General features: G+C 37.3%; 1 protein-coding gene across 2 annotated transcripts in view; it reads right to left on the minus strand.

Moving 5' to 3' along the window:
- FAF1 (Fas associated factor 1) overlaps positions 1 to 23,102 on the minus strand; it is a 238,966-nt gene that overhangs the window by 69,007 nt on the left and 146,857 nt on the right. For both annotated transcript variants that reach the window (XM_044429854.1, XM_044429853.1), the window contains exon 13: positions 9,094 to 9,248. In XM_044429854.1, the coding sequence (XP_044285789.1) occupies positions 9,094 to 9,248 (155 nt within the window). The remainder of the gene's footprint in view (positions 1 to 9,093; positions 9,249 to 23,102) is intronic.

Consider the following 23,102-nt stretch of genomic DNA (forward strand, 5'->3'; position numbering starts at 1 on the left):
AGAGTGTAAGGATGAAACTCTCCTTAACATTGTATTACAACCCCTAATGTGTAATTTATTATTTTGAATTAAAACTACATAATCTATGGTTTTAAGGGATCATATTGTCCCTGTTCTATTCTATGCATGTTATCATGGCATACCCAACTGCACTGGAGTCTTTGCAGCACAGTCTGGCAAATTTGTTTTAATTGATTTAGCTAGTTTTTACACTGTCTGAAAGCAGAGGCTACCTTCATTTTATTGATATGTAAGCCACTCTGGGAGTCTTTCCAGCTGAAGTGTGGGGTGTAAATTCTTTTAACAAAGTATACAATATCCTGTGTTTATCTAATAATTGAAGGAAAGGATTCTATGGCCTCTACACATTATCTGAGAGGCAGTAGGATTTTGTAGATTCAGGGATTTGAGGTCAGAGTTACAACCCCCTACCCCGTCCCTTGCAGCCAGCACAGAAAGAACTGCCCTGGCTGCTCTGCAATGTTGGGAAAACAACCTTGGAGAGGAGTAGAAGAGGATACTTTGGGGGTAGAGAAGGAAGGAGGCTGGGGAAACCAGGATATATAAAATAACTTGGGACCTCTCCAACCTGCCTCCCTTCTCACTGAAATGATGTTGCTATAGGGCCCAAAATGTCTGCCTAGCAAAAATGCAGAACAAGAGGAGTGGAAAAATGAAGGAGCTCGACTTCATAGGGTTTCATCCTAAGAATGTAGTTCACTTTATTAAGATCCATGCATCCTGTGTAAAACCTCCAAAAAAATTAAGTAAGGGTTTAAAAAAAACAGAAGTAGAAAGAAGGGATAACCTTGGTGATATTCATCAATAATAAAAAAAACAAAGCTAGTTAAACTGAATAGTGGGGATTCAGGACAGGAAAAGTAAGGTATTCTTCATACCACAGATGTCATGATGGTCACTACCTTGATGGATGTAGAATGGACTTATTTATCAATTTTTTTTACTATTATACTTCCTGAAGAGAATTGATTGTTGTGTTATCTAAAGCAGTTTTCTAATATATGTATTTGCTGTGCATTTCAATGATATTGTATCACTGTTTCATTTCTTTTGGCTACCTTACCTTGTGGCAACTTAGCCCTAAAAATGCCTGGCACAAGTTCTGGGCATCAATATGAAACTATAATAACAGCATAATCCTTTCATAGTCATAAACAATAAAATGCATATAGCACAAGCCACTAGCACTCATTACTTCCACTTTCGGGTAACAATCTACATTCAGGTTGCTAGCATGATGTCCAAATGGACATGGACAACATTCCTCCAGGCTCTCCTGTCCTCCACCATCCCCCGGAGTCCACCCAAGCCCACACCGACTGCTTCAGTGACTCCATCCAGCCACCTCATCCTCTGCCGTCCCCTTCTTCTTTTGCCATCTATTGTTCCCAGCATTAGGCTCTTCTCCAGTGAGTCCTTCCTTCCCATTAGGTGGCTAAAGTATTTGAGTTTCATCTTTATAATCTGGCCTTCTAAAGAGCAGTCAGGGTTGCTCTCCTCTAAGACTGCCTGGTTTGATCCCCTTGCAGTCCAAGGGACTGGCAGGAGTCTTCTCCAGCACCACAATTCAGTCAACTGAGTCAGAGATACAAACAGTGCTGGGAGTTAAACCCTAGGAAGTTGCTGGCATACCTTAGATCCTAAACACTGCATGGTTCAGCAGTAGTGAAAAATAGGAACCAGCTCAAGAGATGCAAGACTATGCTAGCACTTTCTACCATGACCACTGACTCTTTCTATAGAAGGCCTGTAACACAGGACACCAGTATAGACACCATTGTACAACCATATGGTGCACAGTAATTAGTGTCATTAAGCCAGGAGGATTCCTAGATTGTACTTAGTTCAGATACACTAGAGTTTCTGCTTGTGCATTATTTCAAAAGCAGTTATGGGAAGCATGACCATTCCTGCTTCAGCTGTAGAGGCCTGTACCGTAACAACTAAATCAGCATTATTTCCACAGCAAAGGGGCTATATACCTCTGTTCTTTCTTGCCTCTAAAAATATTAAGAAAACGCACTATTCCCTATGATCATATTCAACATAGAGTTGCACTAGTTGTAATGGACAGGGCTACTGGAAACCACATAGGATGAGAAACAAGGAGCACTATATCATTCCTCTGTCTCTCATATGCCCCCTCATGACACAGTGGCCTCAGACGAAGCAGTGCAGTGGCAGCCATCTCCATCCTAGCCATTCTTTTTGAGTGTCCCCCACCTTAAACCGTTCCCATAGTGCTAGCCATCACCAGGGTGGTGAAGTTTGCTTGGTGTTGGGCTGCCTGCCTTACTTGCAGAGAGGCAACCGATCCAAGCCACATTCCAACGAACACTATGTGTGCATATGCTAGTGTTGTCCTTGTTGCATTAGAGCATTTGGTAAGTGAAGAGTAAGGAGGCACCAAGTAGAGCTGTGTGCGAGCAGCTAGAAGAGCTTAACTCTGCCTGCTGAGCTCTGATGCAGTGAAAGCAGCTGACACCTTGACAGTTTTGAAGTGAGGTTCAACTGCCAGTCCAGTTAACTTCTGTACATGGGATTTGGTATGGATACAGTATTTTCACAGAAATGGTCCAATGGCTGCTATTGACCTACCACATGGGACAGTCAAGAAATGCTATTGCAGGGAGCCTAGTATTCAATCCTTGCATGAATTGCCATGCATTAGAGATAAAGATGAAGACTTCATATTGAATATTTAAGGGAAAAAAACCTTTTTTCATGGTGGCAATTATACATAATAATGTGTTGAAATGTACCTAGAGAATATGACTAGCAAGAATATTACCTGGATGAATGTAAACAAAAATCTCTCCTCAACGGAGGGAAAATGCAGCATCTTTTTGTCCAAATACAACATATTATCAATTACAACTTTAGGTCATCTTTAATAACTTTCTGCCCCAGGTTTAAAAGCCATTATATATTACTTATTATAATATTTCAAAACATGAAGCAAGCCATCATCTCAAAGTGTATATATGTTTAAATATGGATTGTCCTTGTTTACTGGACATAATAAGTATTACAAACAGCTCATGCATTATCTGAGCACAGGCTGTGTGAAGAGACAACCACCTTTCATCCCTTCCTTCCCCTCCCCCCACCCCATTTCATTGCTATTAGGAAACCATTTACAAGTGCAACCCTGAACAATGTTATGCAGTAATTATGACTAGATGACAAAAAGATGTGAACAATTACTGAGTCTGTTTTGAAACCCTATACTAATAAAGTCATTAGATGCTGCCCTTGCCATGATCCTTCTAAAAGCTTCTGAAGTTACAAGAACACACAGCATTGTTTGTAGGGACAATTGCTGCTGGCAGAATGCAAACCTTGAGTTTAACCATGCTGCAAATTGATCTTGACATTCTGTTAAGACTGCCACTAAAATCAAAAGCAAAGGAGAAAAGGAGAAAATGAGCGGGTGGGATGTAATCAAGAAACAGGAGGGTTCCCTCCTCACCTTCTCTTCTCTGCCTCTTCTACAAAACAAACCATAGACAAAATGACAAACTTGCCTAGTGTTTGTGAATCTTTATTTCTAAAAACATTAATTAGACCCTGACCTGGGCAATTTTAAGTGTCTTCTATTGCGTTGTTTTTGAAAGTGAATCAGACCAGATGTTAAAAAATTATTGGCAAAATAATTTTGGTGAACTTCTAGCAGAAGTCTAAGAATGAATGACTACCTAGTAGGCAACAGAGCCAATTATTTCACAAACAACCTTTACTGGATGCTTTCATTCCATTAGAAGCAACCAGAAATGCATATAGCTTAAGTGATGCTAAAGTTGAGTACTGCACCTTTTGTGTCTTTGAACTAAATTACAAAGCTACTTGACAAGAATATGTCTGAGTTTAAACAGTTTTCTTCCACTTTCTCGGCTGCTTTAACAATGTTCAGAAGTGACACATGCCAGACTAAAAGGAGCATCTATCATCATCTGCACCACCTCCAGTTCATAAAGATTGCACACAAGCAATATAGCAGCTGTGGAATAAATTGGTCCTCATTCAAATGTGCATCAGAAGATTTGGCTAATTATTTGGATGAGGCAAAACATTAATTTTTGTGTCAAATATTTCTTTCCTAAGATAAGATCAAGTACTTACTGCTGGTGGTTGTGGTAGTGCTGGGGAATAAATTGAACCTTAAACTGACAAGTCCCTGCCAAACAAGTGGTCAGAATATTGTACTGTGTGGCATAGGGTTCAAAACCTAAACACAGTGAGCAGTGTTAGATGCCGGAGTGATGGGTTTCATCTCAACCTGATGATATAAGTTCAGGTATACATAAGTTGATACAATTACTCATTAGCTGTTTATGCTTTAGCTTATCTTTTATTTAACTTGATGATTTGTGTTTTGCTTGGTTTACTATGTTTTATGCAAGTCACTTCAAACACAGGAAAAGTAACAAATAAATGATTGAAATAAATACGTTTTATTTATGTTTATGTTTATTGTAATTTATTGTTGTAAGCCGCCCCGAGGCTTCGGCGAATGGGGCGGCATAAAAATGTTTTAATAAATAAATAAATAAAAATTTCCTGTTAGTAAAAATATGCCCATCAGATATAGTGGGGGAAGAATAAGAATCAAGACTTCCATTGACTTTCTGACAGACTTCGAGACTATCATTCTGACATCTGCTCATTGATGGAATATGATTTTTTTCTATTAGAATTTTGTTTGTGCATTAGCTTAAGCATGCATTTGCAATTGGATAAAATGTGCAAATACCTCCCACATGCAAAAACAAACAAACAAACCCAAGTGTGCAAAATGCTTAATTAAGAAAACCCCAACCCATCGTAGATTCGGCAGGTAAGATTCATAAAAATCCAAACTTATTTGAATCCATTGTGTATTTTTCCATCATTCCTACCCAACATTCCCTCCTTCAAACTTCATAATCTACCTCCACCACAATGAGAGGATACAATATTGTTTAAAAAGGTAAAGGTAAAGGTTTCCCCTTGACATTAAGTCAGTCATGCCTGACTCTAGGGGGCGGTGCTCATCTCCGTTTCCTGGCTGATGGAGCCAGCATTTGTCCGCCGACAGTCTCTGTGGTCATGTGGCCGGCATGACTAAACACCAAAGTGCACGGAACATTGTTACCTGCAATATTGTTTACATGCATACAAATAATTACAGAAATAGAATTACTGATGCAATTAAATATGAAGTCACCCTGCTAAAATTTGTGTGGGAGGTGTTAACATGGGAATATTAGAGGATCTCAAGTTACTTTGACAGGAATTTATATAATTACTAGCATACTTTCAAATACACTAACAACCATCAGGCAATTCCCATTTAGAAATGTTACCCATTTAAGGTGCAATCCTATCTATGTTTAGACAGAAAGAAATCCTATAATTGCTGAATGTTCCAGTCAGCTATATAGGGAATGCTGGGAGTTGTAGGACATTTTCCTTTCTGAACATACAAAGGACTGAACCATTAGCCAATGGATTCAAATGCTTTAAACTCTTGTAAAGCATCCTAGAAATGCCTCTTACAATTCAGAAGATGAATATGTCCCACAATTATAGAATGAAATTTCCACAATGTAATTAACAATCACTGGAAAAATGCACCTATATCCAAATACTCATTGTAAAAATATATTAATTTCCTAGCAAAATTAACAACATTTTAATTTTAAATTAATTCTGTCATACCACATTTTTATCCTTCACATACCAATAACCCTTTTTAAATTTTGTTTTATAGCAGCAAAGTACTTCATAATCTTTATTGTGTTCTTTCTGTCTCTCAATAATCTTTAGCAGTATGTAGGGCTGGAAGAAAAATTTCCCAGTGGAACAGTGACAATTTCTTCCTCATATCTCTGACCTTGAACATTGTCAAGTATTTGCCTTACCCCATGTTCTACTGCTGACAGAGATTCTAAATTATTAATCCTACTTAGAGTAGACCTATGGAATGAATGGGACTTAAGTTCATCATAGTCAACAAATTCCATTCATTTCATATACTACATTCAATAGCTAATGTAGTATGCATCTCAGTAGAATTAGATATTATGTTGGAACAAAGGGAAGGTTCAAGGATTATTTTTACCTTTTTGCAGATACAACTTTTGGATGAAGGAGTCAAAAGAGGGAAGTGGCAATTAAGTAATTCTTTTCACACACACACACATATATATCCTGGAAAGTATGTGACATTTAATGGAATGATGCCAAACTGTTGGCCCTATCCCTGTGGTTCCTTCAATTGAAGGCTAAAGGTTCAAGCATTGAAAGAAGACACACCACTGTGGTAATGTGTGTTCTCTGAAGCTGTCATGGAATTCATCAACAAGTGTATTGCATGTGGAAAAGAACTGATTGCACTATTGTTCTCTAACCTAATTTACTATTCTAGAAGCTAGCTAAAATTTGCACTTTTAATCTGCAAACTTTTTGCCCTGGCTTTCCATGAATGACCTGGTTCCTAGGATGAGCAAAAAGATGGAGTTTTAGGACATGAAAGCTGCCCATCCCCTCCTCTAACTTTCAGCCCTGAACAGAGTTTCTACCATTCACCTGCCACACTGTGTGACAGGACATGGGAGACACTGCTGGATGGAGAAGAGAATAGGAAACTTTTGTTCTGTAAACATTCTTGTACTTATTTATCTTAGGATCCAATCCAATTGTTTTAATCCTTAATGAAGCATCTAATTTTGAAATGTCTTGATACCACTGAAATAATACATCCATATTAACTGTCAATAGGTTAACAGATATTTGTAGACACACATAATGAAGTCAGTATCACAGATCCAACTATGTGTATTTAACATATTGTGTTATGAAGATATTAATTTAACATTACTCTTAGGTATCCAGATTCATATTAAAATACCCTTCAGGATTTCTATGAGAAAGTACCCTGGACTCTAGCTAGCAATTCCTCTTGGCATCCTATGCCACATAAAAGTGCCAAAACTGAAGAGTGATCTGTACTGTTATGTATGAATAAAGAATTGTATTTGATTTAAAAATGTGCTTATTTGAAAATCTCACTGCAACATGATAGTTCATTAGTTATAAATTAATAGCAAAACCAAGAACTGTAGAATTAAGCATCTTATTGTATTTTACAATCAGGTTCTAGACTCACTAAAAATAGCTATAAAGCTTTAAACAAGCCTTTTATTTAGTGTTTCTAAAGTGTCATAAGGAGTTAATAGGACACAGCTGTAGAGGCTCTTTCTAATAAGCAGCTTTGGTCGTTTTGGTCACCACAGGTGTCTCCATAACCTGCAAACTTATAACTAGTGTATCAAAGTTGTGCTGCTTAATAGACTTCTTTAGTAAAACATAACAAAGCAATGACATGCCTGTTGATTGTCAGTCATAAAAACCTCCTCAAACATAGTTTTTCAAAAGAAACTACATCACAATTTTTTGTTATTGTAAAATAATAGAAACTAGAGAATTAAACAGGACTAGAACAATGTAACAGCAGGTAGTCGACTGAACTTAGCCACTGCAGATGGTTTAGAAATAGTGTTTCCTTCGACATCAAATTGTAGGGATAAAAGGAAAGGAGGGGACTCCTTACTCATAATGAATGGCAGCCGTATAAGAGTTAACCCAACCTCTTGTCCATATATTCTGTCCCATTATAAAGTATAGACACTACATACATATCTGGTTTTGGAACTACTTTTTAATCTCTATTTCAATGGTAATTAAACAGAAACAGGGGACAACATGGTAGGGTTAATCTAAACCAAAATTATGTTAAATCTATCAAAGTAATTTGTGGATTATTATACAAGAACATACTTTGTATCGTAACATATTTATAGATTACAATAAGGCAGCAGGAAAAATATACATGCCGGTTACTTAGGGTCTAAAGAAAAGGCAAGAAAGGCACATGATTTCTTAATCACTCCATTTAGTAAAAGTTATCATGAGCAACATGTAATTAAACTTTAAATGAATGAAAAGCACTCCATCTATTACAAGATCAACTACAGAACAGTCATTCATATGCTTGTTCAGATATAATAACACAGGAAGCCAGGAAATCTATGTAAAGAGAATTATAACATAATATGCATATTCCACCAGTTATGGAAGGACTGTAGGAAAGAATTGCCAGCTCAAAATTATGAGCAATGTAAGACCTAACAATTGTATTATCTCATGGGAATAATAAAACTTCTACTTTAATTTATCATAACAAGGTTGTATAGCTTTAGCTTTATAGCTGCTGGAAGTCAAATGACTCAAATTAAAGTCAACTCAGCATGTTTTTCATATCATAAGATATGCCCACATGAGTTCAGCACAGAGCTCCTTGAAGCTAAACTTCATGTGGTATACTATAATTAACAAACTGATGGTGAATGGATGATTGCAGACCTAAGGCCTTGTTTCTATATTACACATGTAAATCCACATAATAAAGTCTACATATTTCTTAAGGATGTGGGAATTGGTTATGACTTGCCTACATTTTAGAGGGCCCTCTAGCAACTACTACTCCCCAAGCATTAGGGACCTCTGCACTCATTTCTTTAAGTGGCTCATTATACTTCCATTCTTCTTTATGCCAACCTTCAACTCATTTTCCAAGTGTAGATGTTTATGTAGCTAAAATGGCACTATCCATATACAAGAGGAAGGAATCAGCAGGCCTGCAGGAATCCCAAAGAGGGTGGTGGTGGCAAAATAGCCCAGTAAAGACCAAGCATGCTCAGTGGGCACAGATTGCTGACTCACTATTGATGCAGTGCAAAATGCAAAACCATGCAGGAGAGGGAATGGAATGAGATATCCAGAGGAGAGTATAGCTGGCTGGGTTGCAGGCTAGCCATGGCCTAGGATACAGGAAGAACAAAAGGGCTACATATAGTATGGATACAGAGTAGCCGTATCCTGAGAACATTAGCTTGTATGATGAATTTATTGACCAATATATAACAAGTGTGTACTATTTAAATAAACAATGGAATGCAGAACAGATTTTAGAAAAATACACTAAGTTTCTCTGAATATTAGATTAATACCCAATTCAAACCCACTTACCTTGCTCTGTTGGCTTCTTTTGTCATATCCCAAGCCCAGGTTATAAAGTTCTGACTAAGATATGAAACTATAGATTCTGCACATAGCATTTGAGAACAGAATACATTGGTTAGCACACTTTCATCATGGTGGAGGTAGACAGCAAGAAGCTTTCTCTGAAAAATAGAAAATGCATATTATTAGCATAATATCTGAATTTAATTGCTGTACTCACAACACTGTTTTAAATGTAGATCCAATTCATGTCTTTTCCCTTAACCAAGTATTTTTGGAGCATAGTCTTGATTTCAGTGGAACATACTTCCATTTATCTCAGCTAAGACTATATAAATGGTGCTATGATAGAAACAGTTCTTCTGTTAATGGTATTACAGAAAGAGCAAACTATTCTTGTGGCCAAAGGGCCATGGCCAAAAATGTTTATTTAAGAATGCTTAAGTTAGTCTACTTAAATAATGGTTGTGCACATATAAAGAAAAGAATATATGACTGTATGTTCTTATGAATGTCAATATACAATTAAGAATATATCTGCAGAAAAGTTACTTTAATTAATCATAGATATTAATGTGATGATGCCAGGACAGAACATTTTATTACACATTAAGGAGTGAGAGTGGGGAAAATTTATTAGAAGGATACTCCAAATACAGCTCTGTATTTCCTCTATCCTGTAGTTCCCTTTAACTGTCTTTGGATCTGGTTAACTGTATGTACTACAAGCTTCTTATAATGTAGCACCTGTTATCATATATTTGTCATATTTGCCTAGCTAGATGAACCTCTGAGTTGTTGTCCTTGGAAACAGCAATCCTGTGCATCCTAACCTCTGATCCTCTACATATGTCCCAGACCATTTGTGTAAAATGGAATTGTGCATGCCATTAAATATATTTTGTTCCTCATAACAACATTCCTTTTCTTATAATTTACCTTTTAAAATGGAAGAAATTATTTAAGAAAATAAAGAAGAATGTAAGAAAAGCCATGGTGGATCAGACCAATGGTCCATCCAGTACATCACTCCATTCACATGATGGAAACCAGCTGTACACAGCATACCTCAAGAAGTTCCACCTGCCCGAGTTCCTCAGCATGTGGTGTATGCTGAATGCCACCTCTAGTAACAGAGGTAGCATAGAGCCATCAAGGCAAGTAGCCAATAGGCAATGATAGCCTATTCCTCCTTGAATTTGTCCAATCTCCTTTTGAAGCCACCCATATTGTGAAAAATTACTTTTATTTGTCCTAAACTTCCCACCAATCAGTTTCATGGGATGACCCCAAGTTCAGTATTATGGGAGTTGCAGAAAAATGTCTCCCCCTCCACTTTCTTCATACATTATTTTAAACATTTTTATTTTAATTATGTTGCCCATTACTCACCCTTTTTTCTAACTAAAAATGCTAGTTGTTGTAACCACTCCTCATAGGCAGTTGCTTGAGCCTCTTGATCATTTTACTTTAAGGTAAACCAATTTGTTACTAACTACTCCATGAACTAGCTTTGCTTATGAGAAAAGCTAATCACCAAATGTATTGAATTCTACATGAAAAATATAATAGCTGATATAAAATAAACAGGATCAGCTCTGCCATGAAATAGGGTACATTTCCTGCTCAGGCAACAAATCAAGAGAGGCAGAAGATCATCCTTCACTCACAATGCCAGGAGAGCACCTGTGGGCACTGCTATCACCACACTGCACCAAGTGCCACAGCAGAAGAGTGCCTCATATGGCAGGACATTTGTACACTGCTAAAAGTAAAACTGTAGGAGTCCCCAAAATATTCTGATACCAACCAATGCATGAAAATATGGGAAATACATTAAAGGAAATGTTAAAAATTAAAGTAGAATTTCATTAATTAAACCTTTAGATAAATATACTTATCTTTATTTTAAATATTAATTTGATTTAAATATACTTAAAATATTTAATTGCCTTCATCAAAAGAATTACAAAGTTAAATGAAATTACTTTTATGAGATAACGCACAATTTAATTTCTAGTATTTCAACTTCTGTGAACAACTGGAAAAAGAAATAATTAGTTGAAGTAAAAATACAACCTTTTAATTAAGTCCACAAAAGATAGTAGTTTGCAAATATTAAGAGGCTAGCAGCTCTTATTTTGATGGCTAGCATAGAAACATAGGCTACTAAAAAGGAAAAGAGCTTTCCATTAAGTGGAATGGTGAGAGAGTGGTGAATTGTTCCAACCCATTTGCAACCTACTCCATTTCTACACTGGTTATGAACAAGGAAAAATCCCATAAGCAAGAGGTATTATATTTTAAGTGTATGTTCATACATTTAAACCTGTATGAACCAATTGGTTAGGATGCCATTATCTTAGCACATACAAGTGGCCTTCAGAGTTTTTGGAACATCAGTGTTCATTGCAAACTACTGGGGATACTGAGGCAAGTTTCAAAACCATTTTGTGATATGGAATAGAATTGCTGGAAGTAAAATAAGAATAAAAACGTACTAATACAAAGAAAAAAGAAAATGAAAAATGGCCGCAAGTCATAGCCAATGTGTTTTACTAAAAATTGTCAGTTAAAAAGAAATTTCCTAAATTAATAGTCAGTTATCTTCTAACGATTTATTTTAAATATGTAGGTTAGAAAGCTAGGTTTGGAAAAGTCCTAAAATCTCTTCTAAAAAGTATAAAAAGTTTGAACACTTGACTTTGGAAAAGGGATTAGACATTTACATTAATGTTTGTCTGCTTTAATTTAAAAAGTGATTCAAATCCAAGTACACATGCGCCAGGAAAGGCCACCAATAAGCCTAACATGCACAGTTCCATATAAGTGCAGCCAACAATGTTGACTGAAACTAAACTTGAAAATCCAGGGCACTAATGCACAATATCAGGCAATAAAACAGCATCTCTGTGGTGATATTTAATTTAAAAAAGAAGAAAGAGGCAGGAGAAGATCAGGCACTGTCTGTTTTGGAGGATCAGCCATTCTGCATTTCAAAGCGTGGATCCCTGCAATATCCAGGTTACTGTGCTAGAATCTCCACTATTATATAGCAGTTGTAAGAGAGGGAGGGCAAAGATGTGTTTACTCAGTGATTAGGGCCTTAGAATAAGCCGCTAGCTCCTAGAGAGACAGCTCACCACTTATTCATTTGGGCCAATTCACAAAGCCTAGAAAGATTAAACATCCATGCTGAGAAGACAAGCGAATGCAGACGGTGAAAAAGAAATAAAAATTCTTTAAAAACTCTTAGATGACTTCATTATTTTTTCCACAAGGAAACTTTAGGAAAGTGTTTAGTTAGAGAAAAACCCACATTGACCTCTCCCTAAACCCTTAATCTTTCCTTTGTGGTGGGACTGCTTTGTGGTAAGCGGATGGCTTTGCTCTCCTCTTTTCACTGGGAGCAGAGAAAAAAAGGCTCTTGAGAAACTCCTTTCGTCCCAAAGAAACAACCCCATGAAACTGTTAAATATAAGATTCCATGTGAATGAACCTCCCAAAATATGTACAGTTTAAAGTAAGGCACTGGGGCCAAATACTTGAAAACAAGGCAGGTGCACACTTTAGTGTGGGTAAACAGGAGAATGTCCAAAAAACATTTAACAACCACCATTTTTGAACAGAAAAGTCATTCACATTCCAAATTCAGGTACTTAAATTTTGCCTTGCCTGGTTATAGTTTGAATTTGTAGCTATTACATATGGCCTTTTTTGTCTATAAGTGAATCTCCTGGGGATTTTGTCTAATAATAACAATAAGAATGGAATAGTAATGACACCCCCTAAGAATACTCTTAGCAGAAATTAGCACTAGCAATATCATTACGTATGTGCTATTTAGCAAATAATACATGTAATAATTCAAGCCTTTATAACTCAGAAGACCCGCAACTGCTGTCCGCCTGGGTTGCCTTTCCATTTGTTTTACAGTAAATAATGAGCTGAGACATGTTGAGGTCCAAATAGCTGTCTCTAAGGCATACTACAAAAGAATCAAGCAAGCCTTCAGAAAATGAAACAATTATTTGGGATGAAGCAACAGTGACAGTATTAAAAAACAAAATAACTAAGCAACTCCATAGCCAAAACAGTAAATGTTGTGTGTAGCCAATCAGTGAACTTCCCTTGAAGTATTAAGATAATAGGAGCTTTGTCTTATTAGATCCTCCCTTGTGAGGGGAAGTAAGGTAACAGGATTACTAAAAGGGCATTATCGGTAAAAACTGTTACTTGGCAGTGACACCACTATTTAATTCTGAGGACCAGTTTTCCTAAAGCACTTACACTAGCTACCTAAACCATATCTTTCAAAAAATCTCACCACCTTGAGATGTGAGAAATTAAAGCATGCCTGATATTTTATTTTTTAGCAAATTACATTCAGAGAGCATTTGAGAAAATAATGCCATGCTTCAGTAGGTAAGTATCAAATATTTGTCAGCAGTTCTACATGGCCTTAGTGCATACTTTCCTTCTCCACATTTGCTTCAGAAGAGACCCTAAAGTGTTATATTTTTAAAATCTAAAGGTCAGAATATGCCAACAAGTTTATAAAGAGATATAGTCAACTCTCTTCAAGAAACTGTTTCTTCAGTTGACGAATCTAGTCAGGAATGATAAATTATTCCTAAATCTCACATAAACTCTTTTATCAGATTTTTTTCCTACTGGCCTTAAGAAACCTAATAATAAAGGGCATTAATAAAATATTTAGTTCTCAGGTTGACATATGTTTGCTTAGAATGAGGGAAAGATAATATCTGAAGGAAAAAAAGCTTAGCTAATCCTATTGTTCTATATGATGTATATCAGCCTTGAGCTTTAGGTAAGACTTTCTCTATATGTAACACTTTCTTTGCAGGAAAAAAGCCTGCTGTTCTGTGTTGTGCAACAGCCTTGTATGGCCGGACACAGAGCCAGGTATTAACCAAGTTGTGTTAGGACATTCTGATCTGATACAAGACTGAAGAGATTACTATTTCATAGTGTTTATCTTAAATAATAGACAAGAGTTGTTCCAGTATCAATTGTTTAATACTGGATTATATGAATTGATGCTATGAGCACACACTGCATTAAATTGCATTTGTTTAACAAGCAAAGCATTTCTTTACGCAGGGTACCTTTATCAAGGTTCATGCATCATGGATACTCAGTTTTTTAAAAAAAATCTGAGTTACTGTGAATGAGCCCAATCAGGGAAAACAAATGATCAGTGTTCGCATTACTTGATCAAGGTTAGCATTACTTGATACTTAACAAACCAGAGAATGAATGCAAAGTTTGTTTTTGTAGAGAAAGACAAGCCACAGTTTCTGGCTTACATGTATATAAAAGTATGTGGTTTGTTTAGTCACAGCTATTGATGACTGTCATTGTGACATGCGAACCAAGCCATTGTATTAATCACATGTACAGCTACAAATCCAGAGTAGTTCTTTGTGCAAAATGGAAGCTTAGTTCATAGATGTTGGTTTTCTACTGCAGCGACACTTCCTGTTTTTTAGTATCTTGAATTTTATAACTCACAACTGATATAGTAGCCACATAAATTACCTACTTTTCTATTATTAAACATATTTGATGCATATAGAGGCAACCTGTTACCAGTGCTAACTCTGAAAAATCTATAAAAATAGATTTATACACAACATACACAACAACATGCACAAAATATCCCTACTTTTCTTTCTTCATACTACTTCACATTATGCATTCAGAGTTGTCAAATGAGGAGCTTATACTGACAAACCCTTAAAAAAACCTTGGTGACATACTAGGCAGGTTTGCACAACACAAGAAGCCATGGTGATATCTTACTTCTGTGAGTTTATTGTGAGTTTATTGTGTAATCCAGATCCGGTTTTGGAATTTTTGCATGGTAAGATTAAAGCACAGAGAGAACCCATGATTTTTTCTAAGGTTTCCATCGTGGCTTCATCATGGCTTCTCTTGTTGTCCAAACCCAGAATCTCCTTTTTACCATTGTTGGTACGGAAGTACCATACAGTACTGGCAAGCATGCACATGACTTGGTATATTGTTTAGGGCATGTTAGTTCACTTTGTCTTATGTGATAACTTGAAGTTATTAAAGCATTTAAGCTGAGCGTTAGAGAATCCCCAACAGAAAATACTGTATTTTCTCTAATCCATTTCCCATTTGATATTTTGGCATAATAAGAATGTTTTGCAATTTAATTAATATTAATATGTAGCAGGGGGCCAGCTCAAAATATGTATTAATTCATTCATGACATTGATCCTTTTAAAATGTATTTATAGAGATATTCTGTTTAATTATGGGCTAACTTTATGTTATTTAAGTCATGAACAACGCCAAGTGATAGGTCTGGATGTTGTGGACACATCCTATGAATGCTACATTCCTATGGGGTTCCAGGAACCCAGAAGCAGTTCATGTGCAATTGTACAATTTATGGGGAACACCACAATTTCAACATCTGATTCTCATGCCTGACTTCTAGCTGAGGGGATCAGAAGAGGATGCCCCAGCTGGCCTAGGACCTCTGGGATACAAGCAGTCAAGCTCCCAGGGAGCAAGCAACCAGAGTGAATGAACAGGAAGAGTAAACAGGAGATTGGTGGCAGAGTTCAGTAAGGGAGGTCAAGGGAGGTCCTTAACATTTTCCCCCTTTTAAAAACTTTTTTCTCTTTACTCCCACCCCCCCTTATTCTCCCCCTTGGGTTTTTTTTACTTGTAACACCTTCCCATTTACTGGTAGGACTGTGTTAAGCTTCAGGAAAGATAGGGGGAGCACTGGTTGCTACAACAGGCCCAACAAGACAGAATCTCCCAGACAGACAGTAGACACACTGTGGACAAAATCAACCTTAACTTCAGCAAAGGTTCTGACAGAGTGCCCCACAACATCCTGATTAGCTAACTAGCAAAAGTAGACTAGATAGAAAAACTATTAGGTGTATCCAAAATTGGCCTCTAAATTGGACACAAAGTGTGCTAATCAATGGCACCTTCTCAAACTGGGAAAAGGTAACTACTGGGGTGCTGCAGGGTTTAGTCCTGGGTCCAGTGCACTTCAACTTCTTCATTAATGATTTGGATGGGGAAGTACAAGGAACAATAATAAAATTTGTGGACAATACAAAACTGGGTGGAATAGCAAACACTCTAGAATATAAAATGAGGACCTTGAACACTGGGGTGAAAGCAACAGAATGAGGTTCAATAGGGACCAGTGCCAAGTGGTCCACCTAGGTAAAAGAAACCAAATGCATCAGTATAAGATGGGGAATATGTGACTCAACAGAACTGAAAAAGAAGATGACCTTGGAGTTACTGTGAACAAGCTAAATATAAGCCAACAATGTGATGCAGCTGCAAAAAGAGAAAATGCTATTTTGGGATGCATTAATCAAAGTATTACTTCCAAATCATGAAAAGTAATAGTTTCCCCTATACTCTTCATTCATCAGACCTCATCTAGAATACTGTGTCCAGTTCTGGGCACCAAGATTTAAGAAAGATGAAGAAAAGTTACAAAGGGTCCAGAGGAGGGCAACAAAAATGATTCAGGGTTTAGAAACATTGCCCTATGAGGAGATAAGGGCTAGAAGAAATGGGCATTTTCAGCCTTGATAAGAGAAGACTGAGGGGGGAACATGATCTTATTTTATAAGTACCTAAAAGGCTGTCACAAAGCGGAAGGACAAGATCTCTTCTTGCTCATACCAGAGTGTAGGACATGGAATAATTAGCTCAAGTTGTGACAAAGCAGGGCTAGATACCAGAAAAATTTTCTTGTCAGAGAAATACAACACTGGAACCATTTACCCTAGAGCAGTGATGGTGAACCTATGGCACTCGTGCCCAAAGGGGCACGCAGAGCCCTCTCCGTCAGCACTGGATCGACCCTGCAGCCATGTGCATATTCGGAAAGATTAAGGGTGCCAGGCAACAACAACACCATGACTCCCTGAGCTTTCCACATGGCCAGTCAGTGAACTGCCAGGGATTTGCATGGACTGTAATTTTAGCAGGATGCAGGTGGTGCAGTGGTTTAAACTGCTGGGCTGCTTGATCGAAAGGTCACTGGTTCGAGTCTGCACAACCCGTTGTGATTTTAGCAGAAGGTAGGAAAAGTAGGAAATACACTCAGGTAGGAAATATACTCAGATGCCTTTTTCAGGGCCAGCCAAAAGCTGGTGGTCAGTGGAACATTGCCCCCTTGTGCTGGTGGTCAGCAAATTCAGGTTTTATTGCAGTGTTGGCACTTTGCGATAAATAAGTGGATTCTGAGTTGCAGTTTGGGCACTTGGTCTCTAAAACGTTCGCTAACTGCCCTAGAGACATTCAAAAAGAAACTGGACAGTCATCTGAGTGGGATGGTGTAAATTGGTGTACTGCAACAGCAGGGGGTTGGACCTGATAGTCTTCTTGGCTCCTTCCAACTCTACTATTCAATGACTGTATGACCTTGTTTGGGCATTACAATGGTGCCATCCAAAGAAAGCCACAGATACTGGAATTATAAACGGTAACTTGGGGGAAAGGGTATGAACAGGGAGACAGATGGGTAGCTCTATCCATTTGACAATAAAATGTTTCCAAAAGTAAAGCTGAAAAATATACACTACATGGAATTATTGTTTGTCCAAAGTGAACTTCAATCCAAAACAGAACAATTTCCATTCAAGATATCAGCATCCAATAAACCTTGAGTATAATCTTCAACTGTGTTAACTTGAGTACCAAGCTAATGATAAAATAGATGCCAGAACAGTGCTAGTCTGTTGAAATTGCAATAAAGTTGATGGGTATTGATTTTAGGAAATTCAGAAAGATAACCTGGGCTTCCCTATAAAACGTTGCAATTGTGTACCCATGAAAAAAATATTGCAGTATTCTTCCGTTTCTGCATTGTTACTTGGAAGATGGAGGGCTCAGTGTCTCCAAGGCATTGCTACAGGAAGGGATCTTGGCTCAGAGAAAACCAGCCAAAATACTGAAGTTGTTCTTTCAAACAACAACGGGGGAAATGCTTTTGGCTCAGGAAAGGGTGCTTTTCTCGGCCAACACAATTAACCTCCCATCCTTACTGAGGAGTTAGAACTTCCCTCTATTCCTGTCATTATCCCTTCAAACAGATGACAATGTGTGTATATACCACCCATGCCAGCAGTAAATTTTGGGGGGTAAGGAGAATCAGGAGGTTAATTTTATTTATCAATATGTTACTGCAAGGTTAGAGGATCAGTACAATCCATTAAGATCCATGGCCCCTCTGGTCTTTCCTCCATTTGGCTTCCAGCACAGCTATGTGTATGAATCACAGTTTGCAAATATAGGCAGAGAATCACATCTAAGAATCAGGATGCCATAAAAGATGGCATTAAAACCGTTGAAGATTACATACAACCTCACTCCAAAGGGGCTTTTGCAAGTATACCTGTTGGGATTCTGGATGGGGTACAATTGATTCCATCCCCCCACCCCCCAGAAAAGGATACATTATATACTTTTTGGAACTTTAAGTATATTTAGTCAACTCTTTTCATAAATGTTTAGAGTATTTCACATCTCGGTAACTCTTACACCACCCAAGAAGGTAAACCAGTATTGTTTTCCTTGGGCTATGGTTAGATATTTAAATATATTGAGTTCACAAAGGCCATCCAGTGAGCCGAGTAGAAACTCGAAACAGGATCTTACAATACATACTACTACCCATGCTTTGTGATCACTACTTCATACAGCCTGCCTAGATCTAGGAGTGTGTAAAATTAACATCAGACAAAATCCAGCCAATTATGTGTTGTGACCTTCATTCAGAATCTCTGTCCAAATCTTTTTCCTCTGACACCCTCTTACGTTATGGTTTAACAAATCTTAGAAGATGCCACAGCCCTTGACAAGTGAGGCTCTGGTGGAATGTACCATTCTGAACTACTGGCATAGATATTCTACTGCATTCATATTCAATACGTTACACACTCTTGAAGGATGTCTATTAATTTATAAAACGCACAAACCATTTTGGCTCTTTATCAGGTAGTACTTTCTTGGAGCAGTATTACTAAAGTGTACAGTGCAACTGTCAATTCTCAGTTCTTTGTAATTGCGGGATGGGGGGAATACAGGAAAGATTCCTATGTATGCCTTCCTGAAGTCCTTGGAGGAAGTGAATTTGTTTTATAAAGTAAAGAGATTCAGCATATACATTTAGAGTGTGTGCCATTAATTCCTATTTCTGCATGTCCTCTGGTTTACTGGAATATATTATGTATGCATTTTGAAATACACTCAATACTACTTTTCCATTAATCATGTAAATATAACTGTTATACAAGAAGGTAAAATGTACATGTAAATAGTGCTCATCCTTTAGGTGTGATTAGGTGATCAAGGACTAGCGGAAGCATCGCATAGTTTTTCACTACAGTTCCTTTCCTAACATGAATGATCCTCCCATTCTCCATTAACCACAGTAAAATATTACATCTGCAGTGACATTAACCATGGTTACCATCAATCAGAATTAATCATGGTTAACATTTGTGCAGACAAAACAATGAAGTTTGATTAAGACATAGAAGTATATATGTGCCATATGCAAAGAACTGATAGAAGAGAGCATGTGATGCCATCATCTGTTCCTGATGCTTTATCTATAATTAAGGGAAGGATAACATCACAACTGCAACTGCTTATACTAAAGGAGTGTTTATGAATTTGTGATAAATTGTACTATAAGGTATGTGCACATTTTCATTGCCAAGAGAATCAGGCATTCACATACCCATCTCAGCAATATGAAAGGCACAGCATGGGAAAATACACTATATGATTCACTGCTATCACCTCTCTCAAGCATCTTCTATGTAAAGAAAGTAAACACAGAACTGACTTACTTGCAGAGAGCCAAGGTGATTGACATGTGATCCTATTTGTAAATCCAGGCAGTGCTGGTGATCATTCTGATCTCAAAGTTCTCTAATGTAAAATGATGGTCATATGAATCATAAAAGAACAAGCATTTTCAGTTTCTATATTGTAGGAAAGACTTCTCACAATCAGGCTGGGGGTTCACATCCTATGGTCACAGGGCACATACCCCCTACCCCAGGGGCTGTATGTTTTTATTTAAATAAAAAATTTCAACCTACCCCAGGGGCTATACTGTGTCCCCTTAAGGATGACTTGTTTCTTCCATTGTCACTGAACTTCCTTACCACCTATATGCTCTACAGCCTCCCACCGAGATTCTCATACAAATATAGCTTTCTTAGCAGAGAAAGAGTGATCTCAGATATGTGTCTCCCTGGGCATGTGTACGTGCGCTAATATGTATCTACGTGAATGCATATGAATGTGTGGCCCCTGATACAAGCCAGCATCAAATGCAGCCCATGGGGCTGAACGGGTTGTCCACCCCTACATTAAACAATCCATGTAATCATTTGTGTTGACTTCTTCCATTTGTAAATATAAACCAAACATACACGAAAAAGAACATTTCTTACAACCAGCACTTTTATTTAACTTGTTCAGTTCTTTGTTTTTATATCTACCTATCTATCTGATCTCCTCTTTCTTCCTATTTATAACAACTGTGACACCTTTCCCCACAAAGAAGTAGTAATGTACAAAAGAAGCTACCTTTTGCTCTGTTGTTAAAGTTGATTTTGTATGGACTGTCTTCGGCTTGGACAACAGTGAAAATTCCCCAGGAAAAAGAACAAGGTCTACATGCACTCTTGGCTGCGAAGTGCTCTCAAATTAAATCAGTTTGAAGTGGTTTTCATTAAGATGGATTGAGTGTGGCATCGTGAGAAACACTTTATCAAATGTAGTGTTTTACTTAGTGATTAAGTATATACCAGTTGATGAAGCTCCCCAAATCCTTCGTAATCCCACCACTCCAATAAACATTTAATGAGCATATAAGTTCAAAAAGCCTAGCAGAGGATTTAAACCTTCAATCTTGTTTTTATTTACTCTTCCAACTCAATTTCTCACTTCAAGTTAAGAATGCTATTGCTTGAAGCTCATCTGTTGCCCTGGTAAAATTAAGTGCCCTCTGCAGTTCAAATTAAAATATTTGCTTTCATATTTCTATTACTTTGGAAGAGATGAATAGATAGTTGCACACACATACACTCTGACTATTTTATTTTTAAACTTACTAATCTCTTAATAACTATTTTTAATTAAAACTTTCATTATGAAAACAGTATTTTGAAGGCACAATGAATAACAGCAATAAGGTAAGATTGTAGTAGAGTTTATTACTTTTAACACATTTCAATCAGTTATTTTATTTATTAGCTTAGGAATACTGTGGGTTTTTAAGGAGGAGAATCAGCACATGAAATTTTCTGCTGTATTTAATCCTCTTTCCCAAAGCAAAACAAGATAATGAAACAACCTATGTATAATTATTATATTTATTTCCTCACCTTTTGCAAGGGACCCAATTTACATTGCCCTCTGTCCCATTTTATCCCCATAATAGCCCCATGAGGTGGGTTAGGCTGTGAATCAGTGACTGGCCCAAATCAGCCAGTGTATTTCATGGCCAAATGTGACTAGCAGAATCCAAATCTCCCACAGCTCTGTTCAATGGATTCTCTAAATATTTGGTTTTAGAAACATAGTAGAAACATTATGCAGATGAAGATGCAGTCCTATGCGTGTTTAGGCAGAAAAAAATCCTGTATCTCACAGGATTTCCCAGTCAACATAACTGGTTAAGAAATGCTCAGAACCATAGGGCTTTTCAAAATGTAAAAATGCAAAGGATTGCAGCCTAAGAGTATATGCAATGAATCAAGAAAGTGACATTTCCAAAGTGTTAAAACATTCAGGGTTTGGCTGTACATAGGGTTTTTTTTCATAATTATAATCATGGCCATAATTTCTTTGTTATAGCAGTGTTTATATGTGTTATAAAATATAGAAAGAAACTGCTGTCATGTATATCACATTTCATCAGCTCTGTCATCAAGTACTTTGTGTAAATTGTGTACAATTTATGTCTAAATTGTGTAGTATATGAGAAATGACAGGCACTTTAAATATTTTATCTGATGTTGGACTTTCTGCATAAGGCAACATGGACTTCTCAGAATATAGAATTTCAACATAGAACATGTAACTGCCTCTTTGTTACTATGCTTTTGCTCAGGCACTGTGGAGAACCATGGTACAGTACAGGGACACAGCACAATTGGAGATCTGGAACAAGAGCTGGACTGCCATAGGCTAAACCTGTATCTAATTGCTATCGCTCCACTGATGGAAGGCTCTTTGATCCAACGGAAGCAATTTTTGGCAATTCCCAAACCTTGCAGGTCACCACCACTGGGGAGACTTCTTGGTCCATAGTTTCTATTTCCTTTTTGCTTCTAGCTTGCTGATTGTGTTGCAACAGCTTGTGGCTTTCTTCTGTCTTCTCTGAAACCTCATAACAAAATCCCCTTTGCCTCTGCTTTGGTCTCATCTTCCGCTACAACTCTGCCACCAAATTCCTCTTTGCTCACAGTTTGGAAGCTTGTTTTCTTTTATAAAATGCGAATGCAAGGAAAGCATCTGGCCCAGATGAGTGGTATTAAACATTTTCCATCTTTCTACTTCCCAAATTTCAGTATTTGTATAACTATTTTTGAAATGGGTTCTTTTTCATCAGCATTCAATGTTGCTTATATTACAGTAATTACTAAACCAGATAGAGATCATATCTTCTGTCCCAATTATCTATTTCATTGATTAAGGCCAATATTGAAATACTAACTGCAAATTTACCTGACAGACTGCAACAGATCGTTAGTCAAGCTGGATCAGGTGAAATTCATTAAAAATAGGCAAGAGGCTGATAATATTAATTTGGTTGTAGATGTGATTACATTAAATGATGGAACTGATACAGTGCCATTATCAACCTGGATATGGAGAAGGCCTTCAATAAAATGTATGGGAAATATATTGCATCCAGATTGAAAATCTTAGTTTTCATCCTGAATTTCACA

This window comes from Varanus komodoensis, unplaced genomic scaffold (genome assembly GCF_004798865.1).
Source record: "Varanus komodoensis strain SLA01 unplaced genomic scaffold, ASM479886v1 scaffold20_1, whole genome shotgun sequence".
NCBI classification, from domain to species: domain Eukaryota; kingdom Metazoa; phylum Chordata; class Lepidosauria; order Squamata; family Varanidae; genus Varanus; species Varanus komodoensis.